Source organism: Anomaloglossus baeobatrachus, chromosome 8, assembly GCF_048569485.1.
Source record: "Anomaloglossus baeobatrachus isolate aAnoBae1 chromosome 8, aAnoBae1.hap1, whole genome shotgun sequence".
Lineage (NCBI taxonomy): Eukaryota > Metazoa > Chordata > Amphibia > Anura > Aromobatidae > Anomaloglossus > Anomaloglossus baeobatrachus.
The window spans coordinates 206,576,170-206,589,836 of NC_134360.1; the positions used below are offsets into that span (position 1 = coordinate 206,576,170).

Below are 13,667 nucleotides of genomic sequence, written 5' to 3' on the forward strand. Positions count from 1 at the left end.
TTATGGAGGTCGCTGACACTGATTATGGGGGGTGCACTTTCTGACACTGATTATGGAGGTCGCTGACACTGATTATGGGGGGTGCACTCTCTGACACTGATTATGGAGGTCGCTGACACTGATTATGGGGGGCGCACTCTTCTGACACTTTATGGGGGGGCGCTCTCTTCTGACACTGATTATGGGGGGCGCACTCTTCTGACACTTTATGGGGGGTGCTCTCTGACACTGATTATGGGGAGTGCACTGACACTGATTATGGGGTGGTGCACTCTCTGACACAGATTATGGAGGTTTCTGACACTGGTTATGGAGGTCTCTGACACTGATTATGGGGGGGTGCACTCTCTGACACTGATTATGGAGGTCGCTGACACTGATGGGGGGTGCACTCTCTGACACTGATTATGGAGGTCTCTGACACTGATTATGGGGGGTGCACCTTCTGACACTGATTATGGAGGTCGCTGACACTGATTATGGGGGTGCACTCTCTGACACTTTATGGGGGGCGCTCTCCTGACACTGAGGAGAGTGCACTATGGGGAGTGCACTTTAACACTGATTATGGGGGGTGCACTCACTTGACACTGATTATGGAGGTTACTGACACTGATTATGGGGGGCGCACTCTTCAAACACTGATTATGAGGGATGCGCTGGGTGACACTGTTTATGGGGGCGCGCTTTTGACACTCATTATAGGGGGTGCTCTGGGTGACACTAATTATAGGGTCCTGACACTGTTTATGGGGGTGCTCTGACACCGCTGAGGATAGCATTGCCCCATACTATGTGCTGTGCGTGCTATCACCTCTCTCGCCGCCCTCCCGGTGCCTGGTCCGTGATCGTTATGTAAGCGGCTCCGGTAGTGATTCTCTCCCTGCCCTGAGTGACCCGGCACCAGCTAATATCTGCGGTCCCTTTAAGAAAGGTTGCGTAGCAACGCGTTCATTTCCCGGCCTGCGCCGCCCGGGCCTCCCACCAGCGCCTCTCCGGGCCGGAGGTTGTGACTTCCTCAGGCCGAGGACAGAGCCGGGCACAGCCGACACCACAGCCCGAGGAGCGGGGCCTCCCCCTGGCACAGGCCGCGGCGGCGGATCCAGGAGTGAACATGGTGGGTGCTGCTGTACGGCCGGGGGTCCCTGGTGGGGGTCCCGGTGGCTCCCCCCCTATCTGTATCACAGCTGACAACTTCTCCCATAGCCTGCTACATGGGGGACGGGGCCAGGAGAGGAGCTGGGACCGGGCTATAGAGGGGGCCTGGGCAACTCAGACTCCCCCAAAATTGCATCTGGGCCATAACTGCACAGGAGCAGGTCTGGGGGTCCCAGCCGGACCCCGCTGCTCCTCAGTCTGCACTTCCTCGCCCCCCTGACCTATAACCTTTGCATGTCTGCTCATGGCCGTACAAAAAAATGTGAATTATTTCATATTTTATTTTTTTTTCCCTGAAATCTGCTGTGTATTGTGTATGTATTACTCAACTACTCGAAGTCCAGACCCCCGGCTCCCCCAACACCTTCAGCTCCCCCATATCATGTTGTGGAGGATGGGACCCTGGACATTGAAAGGACAGCGCCTCCGTTTCCAACCTCCTAAATGCCGCTATCCGGGTTGACTGCGGCATCTAAGTGGTTACACTGGTGCAGTTGGGGTCAGATTGGGAGTCAGCGGCACAACGCAGCGGTCATCACATCCTCCTCACGTGTCAAATACTTGTAAAAAAAATCCCGTTGCTCCCCTGATTCTGCCTTTCTTAGGCCTAGGACACACGGCCAGAAAAACAGTGTGAGTGGAATGCGATAAAACATCGCATTCCACTCGGACCAATATTAGCCTGTGTTCCAGCTCCTATGAGCGATTATTTTCTCAGCCCCAATCGGACCGAGAAAATAGTCGCAGCATGCAGCGAGTGTAATGCGATCCTAGATTCTCTCGCACCCATTCAAGTCTATGGGGCGAGAGAAACATCGCATTGCACACGCACAACACCGGTGTAACACGAGTGCAGGGCAATAATCACAATAGCTGACAACGGAGGAGAGAGGGAGATAAATCCCACCCTCTCTTCCTCAGCGCCGCCTCCCCACCCCCTCTGCAGCTGCGGTCTGATCGCACGATCAGACCACATGACACTCGGCTACCGCTGTGCTGCCAGCGTGAGTTGATTGTCATGCGAGGGGATCGCAGTAATCCCCGTGTGGCCTCGGCCTTAGCCATGTTGTGCATTGTCGCTCCATGGCAGAGATAATCACATTTGTTGTTTTTGGAGCGCAGTATGTGAAATCTCTGCTCAAAGACCAGCCAGACGAATTTTTTTTATTGGGGGGGGGGGGGACTCTTCGAGCGTGCGCTTTCAACGCTCCCTATCAAGCGCTGCCAATGACAGCTCAGCAACTGATCTATCAGATCTTAAAAAATTCCCCGTTTGGCTTCAAGCAGAGATTTCACATATTGCTCTCCAAAAGCAACAAATGTGAATATCTCTGCAATGGAACAAAACACAAAAGGACGGCAGAACTAGGGAAGCGCAGGGATTATAAGTGACCGGTACATTTAAAGGGAACCTGTCGGGCTATGCTTGGGGCCAACTGTCCAAACCACAGGCAGCAGGAACCTGAGTCTGCTTGCGATGCGGTAAGCGCTGCTGTGAAGCTCGCTGGTGTGCTGGATCTGACCACATCCCTGTTGTCCCTGCACTCCTCCCATGCGATGAAGATAAAGCTGGATGGGAAATCGCCCAGTTTTGGACCAGCAGTACAAGCATGCCACTAGTCTAAACTGTAAGTGTTCTGGAGCGTGCTGCCCCCTGCAAAGCAGGAAGCTGGGGTCCAGAAGCCGAGCGTTTCTGTAGAGAAATACTTGCAATCAAGGGGTGCTGGGGGAGTAGCCATGGCAGATGGTGGCCTCCTGAAACTCCCCATGGCTGCCAGTTTTGCCCTCCTGTTACAAACTTTCATAGGAGATTTGTTACTTCAGTATTCTATATATAATAATTATAGCAGTATCTTAGGCACGGTGGCTCAGTGGTTAGCACTACTATATATAGGGCAGCTCAGTGGCTTAGTGGTTAGCACTGTACTATATATAGGGCAGCTCAGTGGTTAGCACTGTACTATATATAGGGCAGCACAATGGCTCAGTGGTTAGCACTGTACTATATATAGGGCAGCTCAGTGGTTAGCACTGTACTATATATAGGGCAGCTTAGTGGTTAGCACTGTACTATATATAGGGCAGCGCAGTGGCTGTGGTTAGCACTGTACTATATATAGGGCAGCACAGTGGCTCAGTGGTTAGCACTGTACTATATATAGGGCAGCTTAGTGGTTAGCACTGTACTATATATAGGGCAGCTTAGTGGTTAGCACTGTACTATATATAGGGCAGCTCAGTGGTTAGCACTGTACTATATATAGGGCAGCTTAGTGGTTAGCACTGTACTATATATAGGGCGGCTCAGTGGTTAGCATTGCAGTCTTGCAGCGCTGGGGTCCTGGGTTTAAATCCCACCAAGGACACCATCTGCAAGGATTTTGTATGTTCTCCCCGTGTTTGCGTGGGTTTCCTCCGGGGTCTCTGGTTTCCTCCCACAATCCAAAGACATACTGATAGGGAAAAGAATGTGAGCCCCAATGGGGACAGTGTTGCCAATGAATGTAAACCGCTGTAGAATTAATAACGCTTTATCAATTAATAAATATTATTATTATTTGAGTTATCACTGGTTCCAGACCCCCAAGGGCACTAAAAAGGAAAGTTAATAAAGGTTTAAAAAATCTAAAAGGAAATAAAATGATTTTTTTTTTTTTTTTTTTAAAAATCATATTCAGTGTCATGTTCGTAAAAGTCCAACGTTTCCAAATTTAGAATAATTTAACCCATGAGGTAAAGAAGAAAAAAACTGAAACACCAGGATTGTCATTTTTTGCCATCGCACCTCCCCCTCCTCCTCAAAATGCACCACAAAGAGATCAAAAAGTTGTATGTAACCAAAATGGTATAATGGGGAAAAAAAACCTGCAGCGTAACACACACAGAAATAACTCCGCGTACATCTACCCCCAAAAAGGGGAGGGAAAAAAACAAAAGTATAAAAATGAAAAAAATTGCATCATTATGGGGTTAAGGATAATAATGTTACATTACCTTTTATGTTTCAGGAGGAAGCTACACCAAAGTCGCTGATCGATACCGCCCTACATTACTTGAGCGCTCACCTTGAAAAGTTTTGCTGGAAGAGATCGGACGGGACGTATTGTCTGCATGACGCCGCCGTGTTCCCTCAGGAGGTGGCCGATCAACTGCTGCGCACTATGGCTATGCAAAGTAATTCACGCCTGTAATGTTTAGGACTGCTCATCAATATATAAGTGGGGTCCTACATCTGCCACCTATTAGCTGTTTCGGCTCCTATTAAAGTGACTGGAAGCTGAGCTGCAGTACCCTGAAACAGCTAGTACACAGTGTATGGCGCTGCGCCACTCCGGCTCTGTACATTGTGCACTTCCAGCTGCCTGATCAGTGTCAGACCCCCACCAATCTAATATTGGTGACTTTTCTTAAAGTGCACCTGTCAGGTCCAATATGCACTCAGGACCACGAGCAGTTCTGGGTGCATATTGCTAATCCCTGCCTAACTATCACTGTATCTAGTAGCATAGATAAAGAGATCTGTAGAAAAAGTATTTCTAAAGATCCTTTATAATATGCTAATGAGCTCGGGGACTAGTCCCAAGGGCGTTGTGTCCCTCTTAGCATGTTAATCCGCCCACAGGGACGTGCTAAAATGCTATTCATTGCCCAGCGTCATCGGCAGAGACGCACGTACCTGTGTTCATGGTCACTGCCTCAGACGCCGGGTTTAGGGTCAGTGCGCAGGATCAGAATGTCCGACCCTTCCGGTCATGCGCACTAGATCTGTCTGAAGCCAGGACGCATACACCTGGCTTCATAGTGCGCTTGACCGGAAGTGCTGGGTCTTCAGATCATGCACACTGACCATAAAGCCAGCGTGTGAGGCGGTGACAGCGGACACAGGTACGCGCACCACCGCTGATCACACTGGGCATTGAATAGCATGTTAGCACTCCCACAGGGGCGTACTAACATGCTAAGAGGGTGGACTAGTTTGAGAAGTAACGCCCTTGTGACTAGGCCCTTGCCTCATTAGCATATCACAAAGTATCTTTAGAAATACTTTTTCTAAAGATCCCTTTATCTATGCTACTGTATACAGGGACAGCTAGGCCGGGATTAGCATTATGCATCCAGGACTGCTCGTGGCTCTGGGTGCATATTACACCTGACAGGTTCCCTTTAAAGATAGGTCATCTATATCACAGTCCCTGGAAACTCGTTTGTTACAGTACATTATATTTTGCATGTTTTTGGCTGATTTTGTCTGTTTCTCCCCTTTTTTAGGACAGCTCAATGAGGTGACTGTCGGGATTTTCCGCGGAAGCCAGTTGCGACTAAAGCGTGCATGTATCCGCAAGGCGAAGATCTCCGCCGTAGCCTTCCGTAAGGCGTTCTGCCATCACAAACTAGTTGAATTGGACGCAACGGGGGTGAATGCTGATATAACCATCACTGACATTATAAGTGGGCTCAGTAGTAGTAAATGGATCCGGGACAACCTCCAATGCCTGATCCTGAACTCCCTGACTCTCTCCCTGGAGGATCCTTACGAGCGATGCTTCAGTCAGTTGTCCGGACTTCGTGCCCTGAGCATCACCAATGTGTTGTTTTACAATGAGGATCTTGCCGATGTTTCTTCCCTTCCCAGGTTGGAAAGCTTAGATATCTCCAATACATCAGTGACCGACATCTCGGCTTTACTGGACTGTAAGGACAGACTAAAATCCCTCACCATACACCACCTGAAGTGTCTGAAAATGACAACGACGCAAATATTGGAAGTGATCACAGATCTGAAGCACCTCACCCATCTGGATATATCCGACGACAAGCAGTTCACATCGGATATAGCCTGTCGCCTGCTAGAGCAAAAAGATATCCTGCTCAGCCTGGTCTCGCTGGACATCTCCGGGAGGAAACACGTGACTGATAAAGCAGTGGAGAGCTTCATCTTGCAGCGTCCTCAAATCCAGTTTGTTGGTCTTCTGGCCACCGAGGCTGGGTATTCAGAGCTGCTGTCTGGAGAAGGCAACGTGAAGGTGTGACAGTAATGTACACTGCTTCTGCCATCAATGTCTAATTGGGGTGGGGTCCCTTCCTTATATCATTATTAACTTCTATGGTAAGCTTTTGTCAGGTGTCTTCAGAACTCCCATAGAAGATAAAGGGAACCTGTCACCAGATTTGGGGCCTATAAGCTGCGGCCACCACCAGTGGGCTCTTATATACAGGATTCTAACATGTTGTATATAAGAGCCCAGGCCGCTGTGTAGAAGATAAAAATCACTTTAAAATACTCACCTAAGGGGCGGTGCAGACTGGTCAGATGGGTGTCTGTTCTCCGGTGCCTCCTCTTTCGGCCATCTTTGTCCTCCTTCTTCTGAAGCCGGGGTGCATGATGCATCCTACGTCATCCACACTCGCCGGCATTGAGATCCTGCGCAGGCTGGATCAAAGTATTGTAGTGCGCCTGCGTAGGACCTCAATGCCGGCGAGTGTGGATGATGTAGGACGCACCCATTCTTCAGAAGAAGGAGGACAAAGATGGCCGAAAGAGGCGGTAACGGAGATACCCATCTGACCAGTCTGCACTACACCGACCGTTTAGGTGAGTATTATAAAGTGATTTTTATGTTCTACACAGCGGCCTGTGCTCTTATATACAGCATTCTAGCATGCTGTATATAAGAGCCCACTGGTGGTGGCCACAGTTTATAGGCCCCAAATATGGTGACAGATTCCCTTTAAAGCCATAGGGGACCTCCCATTCATGAGATGAAATGTGGATTTGCTATAATTTTGAGATGAGAAAACCCCTTTAAGTCTTTCCAGAGGATCCCAAGAGCACATTATTGCCCCCACCCTGTACAAGGAATCATACGCTTTGCCAATCCCAATACATATAGTTATAAGTAAGTTGCCTGTAGACATATTTTCTTTGTCGCTCCATTGGGAGACCCAGACAATTGGGTGTATAGCTTCTGCCTCCGGAGGCCACACAAAGTATTACACTTTAAAAAGTGTAACCCCTCCCCTCTGCCTATACACCCTCCCGTGGATCACGGGCTCCTCAGTTTTATGCTTTGTGTGGAAGGAGGCACACATCCACTCATGCATTCTCATATTAGTTATGTCGGTTGGAAGAAAAGAGGGCCCCCACGGGGCCCCCGGCATGTTCCCTTCTCACCCCACTACGTCGGCAGTGTTGTTAAGGTTGAGGTACCCATTGTGGGTACAAAGGCCGGAGCCTCATGCCGTCTCCTTCACCATCCCTTAGCGGCTCTGGGAGAAGTGGGATCCTGAGCGGTCATCCATTTACTGGGACCGTGCTCCCTCCGCAGCCCCTGTGGGAATCTGCCGGACCGGAGTCTATTCAACCTCAGGGACCGGGCCCTGCAACTCTAAGGTACTCTGTGTCCCCATAGGGGACTGTGCAGGGAGCGCACCTTCCCCCCGGACGCTGCGGCAGCTGCTGAATTGAGAAGGCCGGCGGACTTCCACGCCGACCGTGCCTGCTTGTCGGGCGCGGTCTCAAATTTAGTCCCCGGCTTCATCGCGGCCTAGTCGCAAAAATCCCGCCCACGGGCCTGCCTGTCAGGGGTAAGGGCGGGACTGCCGACCTGACGTCGGATGTGAGGGCCGGACCATCCTGCATGTTTCCTCCCCCCTCACTGATCACTGTGGGGACCCCAGATTCCCGCACTTTCCTGGCGCCGCCCACGGCTCCACTCCTCCCCTGAGAGCTCCGGCAGCCATTTTTTGGCATTCTGCCGGTGGAGGATTCTCAGTGAAGAGCTCTGCAGCTCCGGGGGACCTAAGGCAGGGAATCTGGAGGACACACACTCCGCTTTTTAGCGGTCGGTAAGCCACACCGGTCACCCGGTGCTGGTCCCCCTAGGGTGCCGGAATAGATACGTATTTATATATATATATATATATATATATTTCTGTTCGGTCGGGCTGTATACCCTTTTTTTGCCCATATACCCTCAGTGATCATTCTCCTAGGAGACAACAGCATGTCGTCCACAAGGAGCAAAGCTGTTAAGGCACAGGGTTTTTTTGCGGCCTGTACCTCTTGTGGGGCTATGTTACCTGCGGGTTCCACCTACCCTCACTGTGAGCAATGCTCGACCCCTGCTTCGCTTGCTCAGCCGGAGCCTCGGTCACTAGTGGGCCCCTCGGCTCATGTAGACCCCCCTGCTCCCCCTGTCCAGGCGGCAGGGACAGAGTTCGCCTCTTTTGCTGAGAAACTCTCTGAGTCACTTTCACAATCCATGGCTCAGTCTATGGACAAATGGTCTGCCAAGCTGCTAGAAGCTTTGCAGTCCAGACCGGTCCTTACACAGGCCCCGGCCCCTGTTGGATCGTCGCCTCCAGGCCCCTCTCGGTCCGCGCCGCAGCGCGCTCCCAGGTTGGGCCCTAGGTCTCACGTGGAGGACTCCTGCCCGGACCACAGTCCTAGACAGGCTAAGCGGGCTCGCTGGGAATCTTCCCCGACTTCTTCACGCTGCTCGGGCTCCCAGCTTGAGGACTCTCTGGAGGACGAGGCGGACGTCGCAGCTCAGGGCTCTGACCCTGACGTCGCCCTTAACCTTGATACACCTGAAGGGGACGCCTTAGTGAATGATATTATCTCGTCCATCAACCAGGTGTTGGATCTCTCTCCCCCGCCTCCTACTGTAGAGGAGTCGGCGTCTCAGCAGGAGAAACACCAGTTTAGGTTCCCCAAACGTACACGTAGTGCGTTTTTCGATCACTCTAACTTCAGGGATGCTGTCCAGAAGCCCAGAGCGGTTCCGGACAAGCGCTTTACTAAGCGCCTCACTGACACGCGTTACCCCTTCCCCTCCGAGGTCGTTAAGGGTTGGGCTCAGTGTCCCAAGGTGGATCCTCCAGTCTCTAGATTGGCGGCTAGATCTGTGGTATCGGTTGCAGACGGCTCATCGCTAAAGGATGCCACTGACAGGCAGATAGAGCTTCTGGTGAAGTCCATCTATGAGGCCACGGGCGCGTCTTTTGCCCCGGCCTTTGCAGCCGTGTGGGCACTCCAAGCTATCTCAGCTTGTCTGGCTGAGATTAATGCTGTCACACGTAATTCTGCTCCGCAAGTTGCGTCTTTGACTTCTCAAGCGTCAGCTTTTTCTTCCTACGCCATGAACGCAGTCCTAGACTCTGCTAGCCGTACAGCTGTGGCATCCGCTAACTCTGTGGCAGTCCGCAGGGCCATGTGGCTGCGCGAATGGAAGGCAGACTCGGCCTCCAAGAGTTTCTTAACCGGTTTGCCGTTTTCTGGCGACCGCTTGTTTGGCGAACGATTGGATGAGATTATTAAGGAATCCAAGGGAAAGGACTCCTCCTTACCCCAATCCAAACCTAAGAGACCTCAGCAACGAAAAATCCAATCGAGGTTTCGGTCCTTTCGTCCCTCCGCCAAGCCCCAATCCTCTTCGTCCAGCAGGCCGGAGAAAGGCCAGAGGAACTCCTATGCGTGGCGGTCCAAGTCACGCCCCCAAAAGGCCGCAGGAGGCACTGCCTCCAAGGCGGCCTCCTCATGACTCTCGGCATCCCCTAGCCGCATCCTCAGTCGGTGACAGGCTCTCCCGCTTTGGCGACGCCTGGTGGCCACATGTTCAAGACCGATGGGTGAGAGACATTCTGTCTCACGGTTACAGGATAGAGTTCAGCTCTCGTCCTGCGGCTCGTTTCTTCAGAACCTCTCCGCCCCCCGCTCAGGCCGACGCACTTTTTCAGGCAGTGGACGTTCTGAAGACAGAAGGAGTTGTGATCCCCGTTCCCCTTCAGGAACGTGGTCGCGGTTTTTACTCCAACTTGTTCGTGGTGCCAAAGAAGGACGGATCTTTCCGCCCCGTTCTGGACCTCAAACTGCTCAACAGACATGTGAGCACCAGACAGTTTCGGATGGAATCTCTCCGCTCGGTCATCGCCTCGATGTCACAAGGAGACTTCCTAGCATCGATCGACATCAAGGATGCTTATCTCCACGTGCCGATCGCACCCGAGCATCAACGCTTCTTGCGTTTCGCCATCGGGGACGAACACCTTCAGTTCGTGGCATTGCCTTTCGGCCTGGCGACAGCCCCACGGGTTTTCACCAAAGTCATGGCATCCGTTGTGGCGGTCCTACACTCTCAGGGCCACTCGGTGATTCCCTACTTAGACGATCTCCTAGTCAGGGCCCCTTCTCGGGTGGCGTGTCAACACAGCCTTACCGTCGCTCTGGCGACTCTCTAGCAGTTCGGGTGGATCATCAACTTCCCGAAATCCAAGTTGACACCGACCCAATCACTGACTTACCTCGGGATGGAGTTTCATACACTGTCAGCGGTAGTCAAGCTACCGCGGGACAAACAGCTTTCTCTGCAGGCAGGGGTGCAATCTCTTCTTCGGGGTCAGTCACACCCCTTAAGGCGCCTCATTCACTTCCTGGGGAAGATAGTGGCAGCGATGGAGGCAGTGCCGTTCGCGCAATTCCATCTGCGGCCACTCCAATGGGACATTCTCCGCAAATGGGACAGGAGGTCGGCTTCCCTCGACAGGAACGTCTCTCTTTCCCTTGCAACCAAGACGTCTCTTCAGTGGTGGCTCCTTCCCAATTCTCTATCGCAGGGAAAATCCTTCCTACCCCCAACCTGGGCTGTGGTCACCACGGACGTGAGCCTGTCAGGGTGGGGAGCGGTTTTTCTCCACCACAGGGCTCAGGGAACCTGGACTCCTATAGAGTCTTCCCTTCAGATCAATGTTCTGGAGATAAGGGCAGTGTATCTAGCCCTATTGGCTTTCCATCGGTGGCTGGAGGGCAGGCAGATCCGTATCCAGTCGGACAACGCCACTGCCGTCGCATACATCAACCACCAAGGCGGCACTCACAGTCGTCAAGCCTTCCAGGAAGTCCGGCAGATTCTGCAGTGGGTGGAAGCCACAGCCTCCACCATCTCCGCAGTTCACATCCCGGGCGTAGAAAACTGGGAAGCAGATTTTCTCAGTCGTCAGGGCATGGATGTGGGGGAATGGTCTCTACACCCAGAAGTGTTTCGAGAGATCTGTCGCCGCTGGGGAACGCCGGACGTCGATCTCATGGCATCACGGCACAACAACAAAGTCCCGGCATTCATGACTCGGTCTCTGGATCACAGAGCTTTGGCGGCGGATGCGTTAGTTCAGGATTGGTCGCAGTTTCGACTGCCTTACGTGTTTCCTCCTCTGGCGATGCTGCCCAGAGTGTTACGCAAGATCAGATCCGACTGCCGTCGCGCCATTCTCGTCGCTCCAGATTGGCCGAGGCGGTCGTGGTACCCGGATCTGTGGCATCTCACGGTGGGACAACCGTGGATGCTTCCAGACCGCCCAGACTTGCTGTCACAAGGCCCGTTTTTCCATCTGAATTCTGTGGCCCTCAACCTGACTGTGTGGCCATTGAGTCCTGGCTCCTAGCGTCTTCAGGGTTATCTCAGGATGTCATTGCCACCATGAGACAGGCCAGGAAGCCAACGTCCGCCAAGATCTATTACAGGTCTTGCCAAATCTTCTTATCCTGGTGCTCTGATAACGCTTTTCCTCCATGGCCGTTTGCCTTACCCACTTTTCTTTCATTCCTTCAATCCGGAATGGACAAGGGTTTGTCACTCTGCTCTCTCAAGGGCCAAGTATCGGCGCTCTCCGTATTTTTTCAAAAGCGCCTAGCCAGGCTTCCGCAGGTCCGCACGTTCCTGCAGGGAGTTTGCTACATTGTCCCACCTTACAAACGTCCACTGGAACCCTGGGATCTTAACAGGGTGCTAACGGCTCTTCAGAAACCACCTTTCAAGCCGCTGCGGGATGTCTCTTTATCACGTCTTTCGCAGAAGGTGGCCTTTCTAGTGGCAGTTACATCACTCCGGAGAGTGTCTGAGCTTGCAGCGCTGTCATGCAAAGCCCCCTTCCTGGTGTTTCACCAGGATAAGGTGGTTCTACGTCCGGTCCCGGATTTTCTCCCTAATGTGGTATTTCCTTTTCATCTCAATCAAGATATCTCCTTGCCTTCATTTTGCCCTAATCCAATTCACCAATGTGAAAAGGATTTGCACTCTTTGGATCTAGTGAGAGCACTCCGGTTCTACGTGTCTCGCACGGCGCCCCTGCGTCGTTCAGATGCGCTCTTTGTCCTTGTCGCTGGCCAGCGTAAGGGTTCGCAGGCTTCTAAGTCAACCTTGGCTTGGTGGATCAAGGAACCGAATCTCGAAGCCTACCGTTCTTCTGGGCTTCCACTTCCTTCAGGCCTGAGAGCCCATTCTACCAGAGCCGTGGGTACGTCCTGGGCATTGCGGCACCGGGCTACGGCTCAGCAGGTGTGTCAGGCAGCTACGTGGTCTAGTCTGCACACTTTCACGAAACACTATCAATTGCATACCTATGCTTCGGCAGACGCCAGTTTAGGTAGGCGAGTCCTTCAGGCGGCGGTTGCCCACCTGTAAGAGGGGGCCGTTGCGGCTCTTTTTATTGAGGTATTCTTTTACCCACCCAGGGACTGCTTTTGGACGTCCCAATTGTCTGGGTCTCTCAATGGAGCGACAAAGAAGAAGGGAATTTTGTTTACTTACCGTAAATTCCTTTTCTTCTAGCTCCTATTGGGAGACCCAGCACCCGCCCCTGTTCCCTTCGGGCTGGTTGTTCTTTTGTGTACACATGTTGTTCATGTTGAATTGTTCTTTTGGTTCATGGTTTCAGTTCTCCGAACATCCTTCGGATTGAATTTACCCCAGACCAATTTATAAGTTTTCTCCTTCCTGCTTTTGCACCAAAACTGAGGAGCCCGTGATCCACGGGAGGGTGTATAGGCAAAGGGGAGGGGTTACACTTTTTTAAAAGTGTAATACTTTGTGTGGCCTCCGGAGGCAGAAGCTATACACCCAATTGTCTGGGTCTCCCAATAGGAGCTAGAAGAAAAGGAATTTACGGTAAGTAAACAAAATTCCCTTTTTTATGTTCTACACAGCGGCCTGGGCTCTTATATACAGCATGCTATAATGCTGTATATAAGAGCCCACTGGTGGTAGCCACAGTTTATAGGCTCCAAATATGGTGACAGATTCCCTTTAAAGCCATAGGGGAACTCCCATTCATGAGATGAAATGTGGATTTGCTATAATTTTGAGATGAGAAAACCCCTTTAAGTCTTTCCAGAGGATCCCAAGAGCACATTATTGCCCCCACCCTGTACAAGGAATCATATGCTTTGCCAATCCCAATACATATAGTTATAAGTAAGTTGCCTGTAGACATATTTTTGTTGGAAGACCCCATGAATCTGCTGATGATCTAATAATAAGGCTCGGCCAACACCTAATCCTTTGTTCCACACGGCAGCTCCTTATATCCTACGGCAGTAAACACATCCACAATCCATCCAGTGATGCTTCTTTATAGAGGTGTTGGGTAGACAGTGATCGGCCAAACACTTAGCCTAATACATACTGTATTTTGATAGGACGTTCACTTTTTGTTTCTTAGTAGAGTTGAGTGGA

At 51.6% G+C, this 13,667-nt stretch overlaps 1 protein-coding gene across 2 annotated transcripts in view; it reads left to right on the top strand.

Annotated features, from left to right (window-relative positions):
- The first annotated feature begins 873 nt into the window (after positions 1-873).
- Positions 874-13,667, top strand: part of LOC142248793 (protein zyg-11 homolog) — a 67,713-nt gene continuing 54,919 nt past the window's right edge. For both annotated transcript variants that reach the window (XM_075320093.1, XM_075320094.1), the window contains exons 1-3: positions 874-1,117; positions 4,167-4,332; positions 5,428-6,182. In XM_075320093.1, the coding sequence (XP_075176208.1) occupies positions 1,115-1,117; positions 4,167-4,332; positions 5,428-6,182 (924 nt within the window). In that variant the 5' untranslated portion in view covers positions 874-1,114. The remainder of the gene's footprint in view (positions 1,118-4,166; positions 4,333-5,427; positions 6,183-13,667) is intronic.